This window comes from Idiotropiscis lumnitzeri, chromosome 5, assembly GCF_059441095.1.
Source record: "Idiotropiscis lumnitzeri isolate Australia: NSW breed Sydney's pygmy pipehorse chromosome 5, RoL_Ilum_1.0, whole genome shotgun sequence".
Classification (NCBI taxonomy): Eukaryota; Metazoa; Chordata; class Actinopteri; order Syngnathiformes; family Syngnathidae; genus Idiotropiscis; species Idiotropiscis lumnitzeri.
The window spans coordinates 2,346,096-2,365,840 of record NC_142395.1 but is presented as its reverse complement, the minus strand read 5'-3'; the positions used below and the strand labels follow the sequence as shown (position 1 = coordinate 2,365,840).

General features: G+C 42.7%; 1 protein-coding gene across 16 annotated transcripts in view; it reads right to left on the bottom strand.

Moving 5' to 3' along the window:
• The window catches only part of ccdc102a (coiled-coil domain containing 102A), a 232,017-nt gene that overhangs the window by 51,709 nt on the left and 160,563 nt on the right, over positions 1-19,745 (bottom strand). For all 16 annotated transcript variants that reach the window (XR_015843262.1, XR_015843261.1, XR_015843263.1 and 13 more), the window contains one exon: positions 14,570-14,779. Coding sequence is in view for 8 of the 16 variants with exons in the window: in XM_088296897.1 (XP_088153023.1) it covers positions 14,570-14,779 (210 nt within the window). In the remaining 8 variants the exon portion in view is untranslated. The remainder of the gene's footprint in view (positions 1-14,569; positions 14,780-19,745) is intronic.

The window sequence follows — 19,745 nt, the reverse complement described above, 5'->3', positions numbered from 1 at the left end:
TTTTAAAAATTACACAATAAATGAATAAAATATTGATGAGTTTGCCAGGCCTGATATGTGCGCAAAGTTTGATGAGTCTTTGTGTTTCTTAGTATTGTTTTTCTTGGCCAATAGGTAAAATATCACAAACTTTGTGTTTAAATATGATGATGGGCTCTTTCGAACAAATATGAGGTAAATCCGCTCAACCTTTTTGGAAAAAAACACCAAATATTAATATATTTCTTTTAGCCAGTAGATGGGGCTAACACTATGATAAAAAAAATTAAGTTCAAAGATGTGCTCAGGTCTGGATTATTATTAAATGTCCTCTCTAAACTCTTTAGAAGTAATTATCATTCTGTCAAATTACAGCAGCTTTTGTAGTCAAGGGGACACCACCATTAAAATAAATTACAAATGGTGGACTTCCTGTTAAGTTTAGCATATGGCTCCAGGAGACTTTTTTGTTGGTCCTGGCGTATTAAATTTATTACCAAATCTTCGTAGTTCTCAATGAAACGTACAACTGGGAATGTTTTTTGTGAAATTTCTAATGAATATTTGTTAACGATTTGGTCCTCAAAAATGCAGGTCTTTAAAATGAAAAAGAATTTCTACAAAAACAACAGGGTGCTTGCAGCATTCGCTGCTCAGGCCCTAATAACTAGAGCTGCGAGCAGCCCTTGCCACATTGGAATTCAACTAAATATCTTTTCTTGGAAATTGCTGCAATGATATATAAAACACAAATTTGTGCAGCTATGTGGATAAAGTTATAAAGAAAACTAGCCAATGCATTTCGGCTTAAAAAATGTGTTTATGGCTACCTACTGTACTTTTGAAATCTGAAGTCAAGTTTGGTCAACTTGTGTTCAGGTTATTGTAAAAATTTGGAATAAGAACATGGTTACAATATTGCACTTTTTTTATTCACCACAATTTGAAATTTCTGTGCAGATTTTAGCAAGAATAATGGAAGTTGTCCAACATAACTGGCACTGCCACACCGTCTCTTTTCGGTATTTGCCATGTACTTGTGATTGTACTTGTAACAATCAACAAAGCGCACAGTGGCATAATTGTTCTAAGTTGGCACGTTGTTCTTTTCCCTCTGCCATTTGCGGGAGGTTGCTGGTGAAGTAACCTTTCCTTATTTGCCTTCTTGGCTCCCATATGTGACTGGGCAAGCTCGCTTACAAGTTCCACAATGAAGTCCACCCATCTCTCCTTCACCCCAGTGCATTACTGATAAAGCACATGGGCATTCATTTCTGCAATGTCGATGAAGTTGTAAAACCCAACTACTGGCCATTGTCGTGTTCCTGTGCACACAGAGTATTCCCGCACCATCTGGTCCATAACATTGACTCCGCACTTCCTAGTGTTGGATTCTGTGACTGTGTTTGGCTTTTTTTCCCAGGTATCCCCAATCTCAACCTTGCTATGCATGCTATTGATGATGCAGAAGGTCTTCCTCTGTTTGGGTGCATAAACTGTTAGTGGGATTCCAGAGGTTGAAAACACCTGATGAATAAACTAAAGATAAAGATTGCCTTTTTTAGTCACACAATGGGGAAATTGGCAGTGTTACAGCAGCAAAGATATAATTCACACAGAGACGGCGGCGTAACGTAGCTGTATAACATTAGCAGCAAACATTCAGAAAAGCAAACCTATGAAAATATAAACAGTCCACTCGTCCATCGAGAGGCTGCTGACATACTGCGCCTCCACTTGGTACGGCAACTGCACTGAGGCAGACCAAGTGAGGCTCCAGAGGACAACGCAGAGGATTATTGGCTGCCCTCTCCCCTCCCAGTTGGACATCTAAACCACCCGGTGCCTCAGCAGAGCTCTCAATATCATCAAGGACAATACTCACCCGACCTCACACCTGTTCGACCTGTTGCCCTCTGGCAGGCGCTACAGTTGCATCAAAACAAAGACGAACAGACTGAAAGACAGTTTCTTCCAGAGAGCCATCTCCATGCTGAACTCTCACACACAACTACCCTTACCTTGTAGAACAGCAACATGCTGTGTTTTTATTTATCCAATTTTGTAATTATTTTCTATTTATTTCATCTTTAATTACCGTATTTTTACAGCCATAAGACGCGCTGCATCAAAGGGTGCAACACCAGTTGAGGGTGCTATTTCCGTATTTTATGCATATACTAGGTGCGCCGCACTACAAGGCGCTAGCTCAGCTGCTCGCGCTAGCTCAGCTGCTCGCGCAAGCTCAGCTGCTCACGCTAGCTGATGCCAGCTCACCAGGACTCAATCCCCTAAGGGATCATTGCCAGGGATATCACCCTGTTTCAATGACAGATGTCATGAAACTATTAGGAATCACTGCCAATAACAATGACTCTAACCAATAAAAGGTGTCTTGGCAATAGTCTACTAGATAACGTCGGGGGAGGGACTTCACTGGTCACCACACTCCTTAGAGTCACGGTTTCAAATCAAAACAAAAAAAAAACTCAGCATACAAGCAAACAATGAAACAAAGAAATAAGATTAACACAAAACATGTATCTCTCATGCCATCTATATACCCAAAAGAAATAAAAATAACACAAAAAGATTATAGCAATGGCTTCTTGGGAGCCACTCAGCCTTAGCCAATTACAGCAATGGCTTCTTGAGAGCCACTCAGACTCAGCCAATCACATGGCTGTTTAGAGAGATGTGCATGGCTGTTTAGAGAGATGTGCTGTTGTGCTTTGGGCTTTTTGCAGTCTGTTGTCTAAACCTGGGACGTTTCTTGCTTGCAATAACATAAATGATAAGACAGACTACAACATTGTGGACAGCTGCCCTTTTGTCCAGCTTTCTCCTACACCATCACCCAAACACCATAGTCACATAATGTATAAGTCACGGTCAATTTGAAGCATAGATGACTCCGACTTTGACCAGCAGGGTGTGCTAACATGCACTCCGAACAGCCCAATGAGTAAAAGGGTTGATGGTCGAGAGTGATGCTCAGTCCATATAATGGGCGTGTCGCTTTACAAGGCGCTTTGTTTGTTTTGGGGAAGATTAGGGACTTTAAAGAGCGCCCTATGGCCCGGAAAATATGGTAATCTAATTTATATATTTAATCAAATTATTTTTGAATTGCATTGGAGTGCGGAGCTCTCTAATCTCATTGTACACTGAGTACAATGACAATATAGGGCATTCTGATTCTGATATACTTATACTGATATACCTATATACACAAATCCCCATGTATATACCGTATTTTTCTAACTATAAGCCTCTACTTTTTTCCTAGATTTTGAACCGTGCGGCTAATACAACGGTGCGACTTTTCTGTGGATTTTTCTTTCACCGGTAGGGCACTCTTTAGTTCAGAAAATACGCTAAATAAATCTAGATTTTTTTTTTCTCTTGAATCTGTTCTGTTTTAATTAGCAAAGGTGTTGCTGTGTTAAAAGGCACTGTTTTAAGAATCTGTTTATGTACCTTTATGTGCATTCACAGTACAAAATCGTTCTGTACATGCAGTAAACAAGTAATTTTTTTTAACATAGAAAACTGCGGCTTATAGCCTGGTGCGGCTTGTATATCTGTTTTTCCCTCCAAAAGGCGAAAGGAGTGGCTGCGGCTTTTATGCGGGTAGTTCTGGAAATACGGTTACACACATCCCTCAACATATACAAGTGTTAGGAAACACTCCTATGGTTTGTCCATTGTACAGAGGGAAGTCATCCATGGTACAGAGGAGAACTAAATAAGAAAAAATGCTGCAATGATAAAAATACTGCAATGATAAAAAAAAAAAAAATACGGCACTATAAATACACCATTGAATACAAGTACAGTAGCTGCTCCTGTGCTCTGCGCTACCATTTACAGACCTCCCAAATACAACAAGGAATTTCTGAATGACTTTTCAAATCTTGCTGAAATGATGCTAATGCTAATGATGCATCCTGCTGATGGGGGATTTTAATATACATGTGCGCAGTCCTGAAAATGGACTGGCAAAGGACTTAGTAAGACTTACTCACTCTTTCAATTTGGTGCAACGAGTGTCTGGCCCCACTCATAAACAGGGACATACGTTAGACCTTGTCCTTAAGTTTAGCGTATCGATCTCAAATTTGAAAGTGTTGGACAATGTTATTTCTTTTTTTTTAACTTTTTTTTATTAAGGGTTTTTCTTTACAACAACAGAACATTCACGCAATCATATGCATTCCAAAATGTAATAATACAAAGGTCTCTAAGGTGATACAGTCATTACCGAATACAGTCTTCCTACGCACCGATAATCGAAAGTATTTACCGTGATCTAAAAGTGGCACAGACAAAGGCACACTATTCTGCAGCCTAGGCACAACAATCAGACAACACAAGAAAAACTAAAAAAAAAAAAAAAGAGAGAAAAAAATTGCCTATTCCGCCATTTGTATTAGATCCTCTATGGGGCCCCACAACTTTTTGAAAGTATTTAGTTGAAGCCCGGGGCGGCACGGTGGCCGACTGGTTAGCACGATGGCCTCATAGTGCAGAGGTTGTGGGTTCAATTCTGGCTCCGGCCTTCCTGTGTGGAGTTTGCGTGGCCTCCCCGTGCCTATGTGGGTTTCCTCCGGGTACTCCGGTTTCCTCCCACATTCCAAAAACATGCATGGCAGGTTATTTGGACAGTCTAAATTGCCCCTAGGTATGAGTGTGAGTGTGGATGGTTGTTCGTCCATGTGTGCCCTGCGATGGGCTGGCAACCAGTTCAGGGTGTCCCCCGCCTACTGCCCGAAGATAGCTGGGATAGGCTCCCACACCCCCTGCGACCCTACTGAGGAGAAGCAGTAACAATAATGGATGGATGGATAGTTGAAGCCTCAATGAATTTGTTATTCTTTCCATTAGGTGAAGTTCTCTCAACTTTAAAATCCATAAATCAAAGGAGGGTGGATCTGTTCACAACCAAGATGTTGTGATACACTTCAGAGCGGCTGCAAAAAAGATATTCAAGAGGTAGTTTGCCACTCTTCCCTGCATACCTGGTGGTGGAATCCCGAGGATGGCCACCATTTATTCCCTAGGGATTGATGTTTTGAGAACCTGATTTCATCCATCCATCCATCTTCTCCTCACTAGGGTCGCGGGGGGTGCTGGAGCCTATCCCAGCTATCTTCGGGTAGTAGGCGGGGGACACCCTGAACTGGTTGCTTCATATACACCGACCCAGAAACCCTGTATTTTAGGGCATGTCCAAAAGACGTGTGTGATTTGGCACCTCCATGCCGCAGTGTCTCCAACATAAGCTAGAAACATTCGGGTTCATCATTGCCACAATATCTGGGGTCCTAAAATATCTACATGTTTTCCACTTAAATTCTCTCCATGTATTTGACTTTGTAGTCAGGTGAGCTGCTATAAACGCCTCTTTCCCCTTTTCATCTGACACAGCCCGTACCGTGTCCGCCTCCCATCTGTGTTTTGCCTAAATGGGCTTATTTTGAGCCATTGACACTTGACACTATCTTGTATAATTTTGCAATAATTTTATTGTCGTCTTGTTTTTGTATTTTAATTAAGAATGCCTCAATTGGTAGTGATCCGATATTTTTCCCCATTCTTTATGAGATATCAAAAAAGATCGAATTTGCAGGAAATCACTTTTTGGAAGTTGTAACTGACTCCTTATCTGTTCAAGTGACAATAACCCCCCCCCTCCCCCTTATCAACCAACTGATGTACATAAACAAGGTCATGTTTGGCCCATTTCGAAAAGCTCTTATCAAGGCTCTAGCTGGAGTGAAGGATTTCAAATGCCCGATACTAGCCAGCGCCAAAATCTGAGTTTGTAATTTAAAAGCGACTCTAACCCTCTTCCAGATGTCAAGCATGGTTTTGGTCCATCTTGTCAGGCCCTCAACCTGAGTACTGATAAATGGCAATGCTTGCAGTGGTACAGAGCACATCGATTGTTCGATGCCCACCCACCATGTATGCGTGTCGTTTTGCATCCATAGAGCCAGTGCTCTTAATTGTGGCACCCAAAAATACAATTTCAAATTAGGTAAATTAAGTCTGCCTTCTTCCTTCACTCATTCAAGTGTTTTATGTTTAATTCGAGGGCGTTTCCCTTGCCATATGAATTTGGAAAATTTGTTATCAATTTCTGCAAATTTTTATCTAGACCAGGGCAGGACATTCATACGTACAGCTTCAATTCGGGAGGGAAAGAGGCAACGCGGTCCATCGGTCGAGATCACTTTTGACAGCATTAATTATTCTGGCATAATTCGCCTTGAACAGATTATCCAGCGAAAGCAGAATATAAATCCCAAAGGTATTCTATGCCGTTTTTTGGCCAACGAAAGCCACTTTGCCGTTTTAGCTCCATTGGGATATCCCCCAGCACGTCCATAGCCTCCGTTTATCTTATAACCTAAATAATACCCATATAGCAATATCTGATTCATGCGACGTGGAACTGTAGTGTGTGGCTCAGTCAAATACAAAACGATATCATCCGCATACAGGGATATCTTATGTACTTTCTCACCTATTGATACTCCTTTTATATCCACATCGTCTCTGATAAATTGAGCTAGCGGCTCGATACTAATGGCAAAAAGCAAGGGTGACAACGGACACCCCTGGTGACATCCACGCTCCAAGTTAAACCTTGCAGACCTACACCCATTGACCCTAGCAGCTGCCTGTGGAGAAGAGTAAATCGTTTCAATCAGTTCATGAACTTGGGACTAAAGGATAATGTAATCATGGCAGTCAATCTAAACAGAACAAAGGGTAGACTGCTAGGAGCCACTTTTGTGATCCCGGCATGGAAGTCCATTGTTTCAGATGGGTCTCGTTCACACCTCCTTTGTTGCAGCCTTGATCCAATCTTCCTGCATTCCTCTCCTGAGGGTCTTGTCATTAGCATGGTCCAAACTTCGGTTACACTTAAAGGATTTCATACATTTGACTATTAAAGGAATATAAGAGTTTGAGCTGAACATAGTTCATTAGATGTTGCTGCATCCAGTGTATGAAAATGTGATACTGTAAAATGCTGAGAGTGTGACTAGTAGAGCGAAACTGGTTGCGGGGGTTGTGCAAGAATGGAATGTTTTAGAAGCAGACGGTGCTGAGCGAGACGAGATGACTCCGGGAGCACTGGATGAAGGAGCGGCCATCGGGGGATCGCACGCAGGAGGAGCCACGGGATTCGGCGGGAGAAGAAAGACCAATAAGAGCAAGCTAAAGTTAACTGCAGGATACACATAGCCAATAGAATCATGCCAGGATGCTTTTGTCTTTGTGTCATTTACATATTGTATAGTCACTACTGGGCAACTCGGAAAAAGTTCAGTTCTGTTCTGTTGATGCCAAAAGAGGGGTAGAGTTGTATTGAGAGGGAGCCGAGACCCAGGCGAATATGTAGGCTGTGTATTGGGAATAAATCCACTCGTGCGTGAATATGCCGGCTTCCTGATACCTTTCTATTGGAGAACGAGCGCGCATATTGTTGGATGAGTGAGAGTTGGGTAAGGTCGCAAATTGGAGTCAGATTACTAATTTGAGGTTACATTGGTTTAAAATTAAATTCTAACATTAATTTAGAGCTAAATTCCAACAGGACCAAATTTAATTTTTTTTTAACGTATGCATTAAGTATTTCCATGATACTTGGTTCAATGCCTTACGGCAGGGGTGGACAAACTTTTTGATTGGTGGGCCTCAATAGGTTCTAAAATTTGACAGAGGGGCTAGACCAAGAGGTGATGAATGGAGTGTTTTGGTAACCTCACCTCATCTGAGAAAAAAAATACATTTAATTGTAAGTGAAAGTGAACAAAAGCATTACAACATTATATATGTCTTTGAAAACCCCCAGTATTTAGAAAATAAAACACTAACAAGGTTTATTCATTTAATTTTTTTCAAGTTTGGCGGGCCGGATTTAAACGTCTAACGGGCCGCATGTGGCCCCTGGGCCGTAGTTTGCCCACCTCAGGCAAGGTTGTTCATTTTACCGGGCGCGGCAGGGAGGGAGGACAGAGGGAGAGCAAGCAGCTGACCTGCTCGCAACTCGGCTCCGTAGGACTCCCTGGCTTCCTGCCCCATCGCCTCCGCTTTTATGAGAGCTTGAAGCAGACTCATAACGAAACAGAAACTAGCTCATCTTGGCTTACAACGAAAGCAAGGAAACAGAAACTTAACTCATAACGAAAGTTAGATTAGACAACAGAAACTTAACTCTAGAGCAAAAATGTAGGTGTGTGTGCGTGTGCAATCATTAATGCAATTAGTGTATAAAAACCTGATTAGAAATACACAAACTGATTATATAAGGTTACTTGAGGTTATTATGATCTTCAGCTTATCTTACAGCCACCCCAGATGGTTTACATATCACTCACCGACTGAAAAGTCTCTCCTGTACAGTAGTTGGCACTATGTACCACAAAACGTTGCAATCCACGTTCATTAAGAGAAGAATAATCGCCACTGAAACAGAGGATGATATGAATCTGATTTGACTCCATTATCGTTGCTGGAGAAAGAAGATCAACAAAGTAACGAAAAATGAGGAGACGAAGGATATCCTTCATGGACAGTGAAATCCTCGTCGCAAAGTAAGTTTTATGCTGGTGTCACTGTTTAAAATAACGAATGAAATATTTTTTTGTTGTTGCTACAAGCAGAGAGCCACGTGATCAAGCAAACACTAACTGTATATCTCATGGGGTCTAGCTTCCAAAAGCCACTAAATATTAACATCTACATTTAATTCATTTCGGTCGTTATTTATACACGTTTCTCCAATGATTCTAGAGGTATGAAACTGGAGAATTAACCAGTGAGCTGTTCCATGCTCTGTTCCCTTAAATGAAACGTAATGTAAACATGGTAGTTCGCTTGCTGTCAACAAGCTTAAAAGTCTGAATGTCATCTCACTTTGGTCTACGGTGTTTTATTTGCCCTGACTTTATTAGGCTTGAAGTAGGGATTTAATAACAGTGTGTGATTATAAGTGATGCTTGGAGTAACGTAAACAAGACTAGCTAATTTTTTCATAGGGTCAGTTGAGAGTGAAAAGGCAGGGGCAGAAGATTTCTAGCCTCATTTTAAAGAGAACCAAGTCAGGAAAAGATGAGGCAGGCAGACTGCCAGAATTCAGGTCTAAAAGCAGCTCCCATCCTGGGACGAGTAAGGAGGAGAGGGAATCTGATCCACACAGCCCATCACCAGGTCAGAGCAGAGAAGCAGTCACATGCTCACTTCAGTAGTAATTTGAAGTTACAGGGTTCCTATGCTAGTATGTCAAGTATGGAACTTGATTTTTTATTTTTCCAGGTCAGAATCAGAATCAGAATGTCCTTTATTCTCATTGTACTCAGTGTGCAATGAGATTAGAGCGCTCCGCACTCCAGTGGAATGCAACAATAATTTAATTAAATATTTAAATTAGATTAATTAAAGCTTAAGAAATTAAATAGAGAGATACTAAATACAATATTTAATACATACAAATTTAGAATAATAATAAATGATTTGCACGATGAATTGCATAATCTATTAACACGATTAACATTTTATTACAAATGTCACAAAAAGTGTCTTTAATACTGAGAAGTCTACGAATTAGGGACTGGAAATTTGTAAATGTATAGGAACCCTTGTGTTTTTATTTTTGGGATATTTTGAACTGTTGGTTACTGATGTGTGTTACTGATGTGTGTTGTTTTTTTTTTCAATGTACCGTATTTTTACGGCCAAAAGACGCGCTGTATCAAAGGGCGCAGGATCAGTTGAGGGTGCTATTTCTGTATTTAACACTTACACTGGGTGCGCCGCACTATGAGGTGCATGCTAGCTCACGCATGCTAGCTCACGCATTCTAGCTCGCGCATGCTAGCTCGGGCATGCTAGTCTCATGTAGAGCAAGGATTCTTCAATGGCAGCACCTCAAATGCTATAAGAGCTCTCATGACTACACAGCTAATCAACAACGTCAGGGGAGGGATGTCACTGGTCACCACACTCCTTAGAGTCTCGGATTTAAATCAAAAACATAAAAATCTCTGAACAGCATACAAGCAAACAATGAAACAAAGAAAAAAAATTCACACCAAAAAAACCCCCAAAACATCCATCTTTCATGCCATTTGTATCCCAAAAAGAAATAAAAATAAACAAAAAGATTACAGCAATGGATTCTGGGAGCCAATCAGCCTCAGCCAATCAGATGGCTGTTTAAAGAGATGTGAGTGGTGTGCTTTGGGCAGTGTTTTTTTTTTTTTTTTTTTTGGAATCTATTGTCCAAACCTGTGACATCGTGGACAGCTGCCCTTTTGTCCATCTTTCCCTGCACCATCACCAAAAAACGTATTCACAGAATGTACTTGTCACAGTCAATTAGGAGCATAGTTGTCTTGGACTTTGACCAGCAGGGTATGCTAACATGCACTCTGAAATGCCCTACGGCAGAGGTATTCAATTAAAAGTCACAGAGGTCCACGACTAAAATTTCTTCCAATTAAAAGGTCCGAACCAAACTCCAACTTCCCTTAATGTCTAGTCTATGTTCACATTTTTATACAGTTTCAATATTTAGTCATTTGCAACAGAGCGCCCTCATATACTAAATATTTAGCAATGTTCCCATTAAACACCTTTGCCACTCAAACAAATATAAGGCGTTTATTTCACATTCAAGAAAATGTGGCTCCAGGAACTTAAGGGTGCCACTTCCAGAAAAAATAGTAAAGTATTTCCTGCAGAAATATATCAAGTGCTAAGCATTGAGTTAACATCTTTTACCATTTTTTCTTAAATCAAAGAGTTATCAGCCTAAAAAAACGGAAAGCCTAATTATCCAAGTAAAACAGGTTAACATGTTGAGTACACAATCAATAAAAATGGCTGTCCTCATGAAAAACTAATTCAAAATAAGCTTTGACACCACCTTTTCTTTTGAATATTTTTAACTTCTCTTCATGAGAAAATAATAATAATAATTTGCCCTTTATTAGTCCCACAATGGGGAAATTCGAGATTCGAAACCAGGCCTCCTGGGGAGACTGGGTCCTGAACGCGGCGCCTTAGACCACTCGGCCATCCTGGCAGCCAAAATGAGTTTGTGACTGCCCTGCCAGTGACTAAATCGGGGTTCGAATGGAGTCAGGACCATTGGGATTTGGTAGATTATTTCACACATCTGGCCTTTGTGTTTTCCTTTAAATAATGTTTGTGCAACCGCATTTAAGCACTCCTTCACAACTTCCCCATCACTGAATGTTTTATGTTTCCCCAAAATCCATGATACTTTTAGTGAACATTCGTTTGCATGCCGCTGGGCTGTAAACAAAAATGTAAACATCTGTTATACTGCACTCGAAGTTCGATGTTTTTGCGTGCGCTCACCTCAAACTTCAGCGGATAACTTTGCACAAAAGGGCGGTGCTTTGTTTCGTAGTGGCGCTTCGCAATGTGGCGACGGTTTCGGAGCATATAATGCACACTGGTTTTGAAACGGCTGCAGCCAGAACGAAACTAAATTTCTCCGTCCATTCATTTAAAACAACACGCATCGACCTTGCTAACTTTTTAGCAAGGCATACTGTCAGCAGCACTCTCTTCCGGTCTGCTGCTCAATTGGCAGATCGTAAACAAAAGATTTGATTGGCTCAAATCAGTGACGCCTTTTCCGTATTAACTAGAATTGCTGCATCAACGTTTGCGAATGCGCCCTGAAAAAAAAATCATCATAGATTGGTCATGGGTCTGGTCCGAACCATCTGTCGGTCCAGATCCGGACCGCGGTCCGCCATTTGGTGATGCCTGCCCTAAGGGGATCAGAACCAATGGGCGAGAGAATTGTACGTGTATAGATCTATGGGTGTCAGTCTCTACACAAGGTGCATTGTATTACAAGGCGCCTCATTTGTTTTGGGGAATATTTGGAACTCTAAAATGTGCCTTATGGTCGTGAAAATACAGTAATTCCATCGAAGGAGGACTCAGGAGACAAAGGTGGTAGCTCCCTTCCTGGGAGTAGTCCGGAAAAAGAATGTACAATACAGCACATCCCATCCTCACCAGGTCAGCGCATAGACAAACAGTCACATGCTCAGAAATTAAGTTGAGTTTTAGGTATTTTGAAATGTTGCTGATTAGTGTTGTTGTTTAATGGTGGATAGTTTTTTTTTTTTTTTAATTACACTATACAATGTAGTTCCATCAAAGGAGGATATGGAGGCCTCTGAGAATGAGGCTGTCGATGAGCAACAAAAGCCAGACCCAGAGCCAGGTGTCCCCAGTACGATTTTTGCTCAGCCGAGTGGACCCGGTGGTTGGTCTACTTCCTCAAACTTGCAAGTTAGCTTCAGTTATTGTCTATCTTCAGGATCCCAATGAATGTGTTGGAGCATTTTCAACATTTTTGTAAAAATCTGATATTACTAATGCATATTTGCATAAAATGATTGCCAAATTGTTTTCCATTTTCAGCATAGTTAATAAAATGCAAATTACATTTACATAAATCTCATCTCTTGTTTGCTTAGTATGTACATTTCAACATTTGACACTCCAATTGTAATTGATAAATTGAGAACCAAATTTATTGTTATACTATGTGGACCCCCTTAAATAGCCTTGGCCACCCCCTGGCCACCCCAAAGATAAAAATCTAGCTTCTATGTCCCACTGAGCAAAAAATACATTTTCTCATTGAGGCCACTTTTGTCTTGTCTGGAGGAAATCAAGACATAAATGGCACAGAATTTCTAGAATTTCACTGAAAAGAAAACAGAAGTAATGGTGTTTGGTCCTCGTGGCGCTTGTATTTCACATATTGCTGACTTGGGCCCCTGGCTTCTTATCAACAGCCAACAGTCTTAAACGTGGGTCTTTAACCGCACAGTGATTTTCAATTGGACTGGAAAATGTGTTGTTAAATCAAGCTTTGTTCATCTTAGACAGGTGGCTAAGGTAATTTATCAGCTTTCTCAACAACACTTTGAAACAGTAACATATTTTCCCGACAAATAAGGCGCACTTAAAACTCCTGAAATTTTCTCCAAAGTGGACAGGGCGCAACAGTAGAGCAACCTAAAAACACTTCTACCAACTGATCTTGAAGTTCTGTCCATTGACACCACAGCTGTTGGCTAATATTGTACATCAAGGTGTGAAAAGGCGCTTTTGTTGCGACTGCTGCTTTGGCAGGAAACGTCTTCATTTACAAATGAAAAGTGGCTAATCGTAGCCAGCAGAGTTGTTAGACAAGAATGTAGGTGTCATTTGACAATGTTTGGAGAAAAAAAGGCGTTATGTGTGCACAGAGATCTAAAATCTGTAAATAGTGTGAGCGCTCCGCCTTACTTATACAGAGCAAAGGCGGACATGACTGAGGACAGCATGCGGCCTTGAAACAGGACACTAAAGGCACGCTCCCCGTCAGTATTGTAGTGCAGCAAATGAATTTGCAGATTACGATTCCGGGAAACTTGATGGAGGAAGGTGAACCGTTGGACGTCCTTGTAAACAGGGCATTTAAAGTGAAGTTGTGAGCGGCGTGCGAATGATTGATGACAATTGGCGAGCACAGATTACCAAGACAGTGCCGAATAAGTTATGTCACAATTTTTGAATGGATTGTGGATGCTTGGGCTGATTGTTAGCCATGTTAGCTGCTAATGTGTCTGCTTGCACAGTTCGAGCTTTTGCATCATTTCTGAAGAGCTGCACGACAATCAGACTGACTGACAATGACAAGAGGGAACCTGTCATGATCAATACTTTTAAAAACATACACTAGCATGCATGCTAGTGTACGTTTTAGCGTAAATGCTATCATATGTTGTAAGCTGGCGTATATTTTACCATGCCTGTGCCCAATAACACGGTGACGCTCATGTATGGAATAAATACAGAAATAGTAACGCCTTTTAATATGAAGATCCTGTGCGGTAATTCATGTCTTTGTCACATCTCAGCTGGATAACTGTATTGCACATCATTTTGGACTCAGACCATCCTCCAGTTGGTCGGAAAACTCCTGCTATGCTCCCTGTACATTTTACAGTTCTTTTTAAGATTTTACTTTATTTCAAATTTCAATTTAAAAATGGACTTGCTCAACCTTACCTCACTGAGCTCCTCCACACATACGTACCTGCCCAGTACCTCTGGTCTGCGGACCGGACGTTATTAGCGGTACAGAGGACAAGGCGAAGCTTCAGAGTTGATCAAGCTTTTTCCGTTGCTAGTCCCTCTCTTTGGAATGACCTCCTGCTAAATGTTAAGCAAGTGAGGGCTTCCCAAATTTAACGCTGGCATTAAAACTAATTTTTATTCTTTGGTTTTTGACTCAGCATGAAACTTTTTACTGTCTTCATCATTAATTTGATTTTTTGTTTATTAATGTATGACTTGTTTTTCCTCGATCTACAGCGGTGGTTCTCTTCAAGGGCTTTCTTTATAAATACAGTTGAGATAAGAGAGAGGAAAAAAAGATTTTGTATTCAATTTGGGACAAAAAAATACTCCAAAAAGTCTATCAATCATACATGCTTGAAGGAGGAACTTACTCCTTTTTTTTTTTTACCTTGTTTTTCTCAAACAACTCAGTCTGCATGGCTTTTAGGTCCGTGTTGATTGCTGTGGCAGCCTTGTGGTTTTTCTTTGCAATCTGATCTTCCAAGTCTTCAGTCTGAGCACGGAGCTTCTTGTTGTCCCTCTCCAGGGCCAGTTTCTCTGTCTCCAAACGTTCTCTGCGGCCCCATTCCGCTGCATTCTCCACCTGCAACCTCTCCATCTGACAGCCACATATATTTTAATTAATATTTAAAAAAAATATATGTAATATTTTAATAATATATGAAATATATGAAAATGAAAACATTAGGGATGTCCGAATTTGTAGTTTATATATATATATATAAATATACATAGATAGATATATTAGGGCTGTCAAAGCGTTAATTCAGGTGATTAATCCCAAAAATTTATACATATACACAGAAACCAGCTCTTGGGACATGGAATGTCACCTCTCTGTAGGGCTGGGCGATATGACCTAAAATCAATATTGCGGTAAATTGGGCAATTTTACCTCGATAACAATAAATGCACGACAAATTCCCCCTGAGGACCAAAATCAAAATAAATGCAGGAAATGCAAATTAACTGCTTTTTTTATTGACCAATTGGTACACATTACTTTCAGTGAAAAATAAAAGTACAAAAATAATTTTTACAAACATTCAAAATAGCTTGCTTTGCATGATTTGTACAATGTCACAAAGAACAGGAGAAAAAGGGTACCTCTCACAAAATCTTTTTCTGCAAATAGATTGTGCTGAGATGCTTTAATGCCATTTGAAAAGGCCTTGATTTGTGTAAAGGTATCTTGTAAACAATATAAATAATGCCATGTGCAAAGGAGCTAGTCGCCTGTAAACAAAATGGTAAATAAAATGATAAAAATGTCAATGGAATGCCAGTGCCAAATAAACAAATGTGCTTCATCAGGAAAATGTGCCGTCTCGAGTACGCTGGTGCGCGTTCGCCACTTGTCGTCTACGTACTGCACATTCAGGCTCAAACAGGGATGCATGTTGCAACTCGACCACAAGTCGGATGTGGATGCAAAATGCTTGAAATGTCTCTGCTCCCGTCCCAATGTTGTCCATATCGGGAAGTACGGTTTGCAACAAATATTTTCGTACCTCTTGTCGGCTACTTTCATGAGGCGTTTAAATCCTGTGCGCTCCACTGTAACTAGAGGAGCTATATCTTTAGCTATGTGCTCGGCTATCGCGTCCACCTCTGAGACGTTCTCTTGTATGGTGTCGCCTCCGTTATGGGCTGTTGTCACTTGTCCAACCTTGCTCCTCACTTTGAACTTTTAGCACAAGCTCCAAGTCAACAGCATGGTTGTGTTGTGGGTGGTGAAAAAGAAAAGGTTGGATGCGCTGTTTTGGTGCTTACAACGCACTTTGTAGTTCATGTTCTTTTGCTTAAACATCGTCTTTATGGAACCCAAAACATTTCCAAACGACAGATGTCGAATATCTTTTCGGGACAAGCGCGACAGGAACAATTTCAACTAACGTTACTTCCTCTTCAGCCGTGTCAGCCGCTTCTGAATTTGAATCGCCAACTACGAACGCGTCTTGTTTACATTCTTGTTCAGAAGGGTGGAGTCACGTGATGACACGCGCTGTAGCCGTCTTAAAGGGGCATGAACATCGCCGCAGACAGAAAAGACTTACTTTTTTTTTTAGGCACCGAATTTACCGACATGGGCAAAATGATGTCGGTCATTGTAATACATTTCGGTAACGGTAAATTTTTGGTTTATGCCCAGCCCTACCTCTCTGCCAGGGAAGGAGCCTGAGCTAGTGTGCGAGGCAGAGAAGTTCCGACTAGACATAGTCGGGCTAACCTCCACACACAGCCTGGGCTCTTGTACCAGTCCTCTTGAGAGGGGTTGGACACTCTTCCACTCTTGAGTTGCCCAAGGTGAGAGACGCCGCGCAGGTGTGGGCATTCTTTTTGCTTCCCTCCTTCCACTCCTTCCCCCCCAAAAGAGAAGGAAGAAGACTTGGCGGCTGTACATTGGGGTTCACCCCCGGTGGACAGTGACTTTCAATGCTCACATGTGACAGTGAGACCTGGAAAGGCGTGATTGGGAGGAACAACCCCCCAATCTGAACTCGATTGGTGTTCTGTTACTGGACTTCTGTGCTCGTCATGGATTGTCCATAACGAACACCATGTTCAAACATTAGGGTGTCCATATGTGCACTTGGCACCAGGACACCCTCGGCCGCAGCTCGATGATCGACTTTGTAGTCGTGTCATCGGATTTGGGGCCGCATTTTTTTGGACACTCGGGTGAAGAGCGGGGCACATTCGGTACCACTACATCCGTGAATGTGTACAGAATGGACAAATTGAGATAAAATATTGTCCAACAAATGACATGAAAGTGGAAATATTGACCAAGCCACTTACTAAACAAAGATTTGAAAATCTAAGGAGGGAAATTGGAATATTTCCAGTTTAAATATATGAGTTGGTGTCTGACAGTTGAATTGGTTAAAAAGTGTGAAAAAGAGTTCCTGAAGTTCACTGTGAAAGAGAAAAGTGCTCTCGATTTACCGGTCGATCTACGTTCCTACCCTCACCTATGGTCACGAGCTGTGGGTCGTGACCAAAAGAACAGAACCTTGATACAAGCGTCTGAAATGAGTTTCCTCCGCAGGGTGTCCGAGCTCTCCCTTCGAGATAGGGTGAGAAACTCGGCCATCCGGGAGGGACTCAGTGTTGAGCCGCTGCTCCTCCACGTTGAGAAGAGCCATATGAGGTGGCTCGGGCATCTGGCAATGTCAGTGAAATTAACCCCAGATCAGCCAGAAGAGAACCGGCCCAGGGTTATCCGGTTCATCTGGGAAAAGAACTGTGAGAAACGTGAACAGCTGTGGCAGGTACTGTGTGACTTTGACAATTTTTTTGCCCCCATTGTGAATGAGGTGGGCCTCACTCACTTGGTTGAGCACCACATTGACCCTGGGGACGCATGACCTGTAAAGGTACGGCCCCAACGACTGCCTCTGGCGTAGCAGGAGGCCACGGAACAGGTGGTCCATGCCATGCTCAAGGCGGGAATCATAGAGCCTTCCGACAGTCCCTGAACATCTGGCGGGTCATGGTTCCCAGAAAAAAAGAGCACCAGACCACACTTTTGTGTGGACTACATGCCGCTTAATAAGGTGACAAGCAAGGAAGTTTTGTTCCGCCTTCAAGTCAACCAGCCTTCATGTGGACACTGGACTGTCAGGAGGCAGGTGGTGCAGGTGGTGGCCTACTTCAGCCGCACTTTCAATAAGAGTGAAAGATGCTACTGTGTCACCGGCCGTGAGCTGCGAGCAGTTGTTTTGGTTGCGCGTCATTTCAAATAGTACCTGTGGCGTGGCTTTCATCATCAGGACAGAGCATGCTACACTACACTGGCTGATGTCGTTCAGAGGGCCAAGTGGGATGGTAGCTGGAGGACCTGCAGACTTTCCTCTTCACTGTGGTACATCAGACTGGGGAGGTCAACATGCTAATGCTGCTGCCCTTTCTCGGCGGCCATGTGCTGTTGTTGGCTGCAAGTACTGCGACCGGCGGGATGCCAGGCAGTTAGAGCTGCGTGGGGAGGTGACTGTTGCTGGACCGTCATGTTGCGCATTGGAGGCTGTGGACGCTGCAGAGTATGCTGTCAAACAGGAAGAGGACCGTGATATCAACCTTGTGCAAAGTGGGTGCAGAGTGGCAGGAGGCCACCCTGGGAAGGTGTGATCAGGCTCTCCGTTGGCACCAAAAGCCTTTGGAACAAGTTTGCTGTGTTGCGTATGAAGGACGGCATGCTACAGCGTGCCTGGAAGGAACCATCCACCGGGGAGGAGAGGTGTCAGGTGGTGGTACCCGGAGCTCTTAGAGTGATGGTGCACAGAGCATGCCATGGGGGCACCGGCTTGGGACATTTTGGCAGTAATAGTACGCTTCGAAGGCTGCGCTAGGGGTTCTGCTGGGGTCAACATCGACAGGACGTGGAGGACGTTGTGACGAGTGTGAAGCCTACAAGGGGCCTCAAGATCAATCAAACCATTTCAGCAACAGCGGGTTGGAGCACCGATGGAGAGGGTTGCTGTGGACATTATGGGGCCTTTTCCCAAGACAGACAGAGGGAACCGTTACATGCTCTGCACGATGGATTATTTCACAAAGTGGCCCGAAGCATAAGCATAATGCAAGACCAGGAGGCGGAGACAGTGGCTGATGCGCTATTGGCGGGCAAGTTCTGGCTGTTTGGGACCGCAGATTTTCTCCAAATTGATCAAGACAGAAGTTTTGAGTCCAAGGTTTCTGCTGCTCATTGCGAACGCCTGGACATGCACAAGACACGCACCACAGTTTTGCAGCTGCAGTGTGATGGTCTAGTAGAACGGTTTAACCGCACCATGGCAGCTTGCCAACCTTACATCCGAACACCAACGTGATTGGAACCGGCACATTCCGCCGGTGGTGGTGGCTTATCGTCCAGCTGGTCAAAGTTCCACAAGTTGCACGCCTGCTCTGCTGATGCTAGGCCGGGAAATCTGGACACCGGCAGGGACGGCGTCTAGGAGACTGCAGGATTGGCTAGAGGCAGCACATGCGTTAGCTCAGGACCAGTTGGAGAAAGCTCGTCAAAAGCGAAACTACGACATGCGGAGCAAGGGACGAAACTTCCAGATCTGTGAACTGGTTTGGGTGTATACTCCCAAAACAAGGAATAGACGCTGCCCCAAACTAGACAGCCATTGAGACGGGCCCTGTCGGTACTTGAGCGGGTAGAGGAGGTAGTTTATCGGGTGGCAGTTCGCCCTAAGGGCAGAAGGGGAGCTCTACATCGGACAGGGTGGCTTTGTACCAGGGTAAAGGTGTTCCTGTATTTGAAACAGAGTCTGCCTCACCTGCCATTTCAGGACGTGTGGTGGATCCTTGTTCCTTAGATCCCACTCATGTTGTCCCTGTTCAGGCGGCAGGGAGCGGAATCTGCTTAAGGCCAACCCCAGATACAGAGGCGAAGACCACAACGGCTAGAGGATGGTTTTTTTTGTTGTGATCCTCTGGGCGAAGGATTTCATAAAGGGGTGGGCAGTGTAATATTGTTTTTTTTTTTTTATTTTAGAACTTTATTAAAAACAAAGCAATCGTTGAACAATCCTTGACATAGGGCATTCAATTTT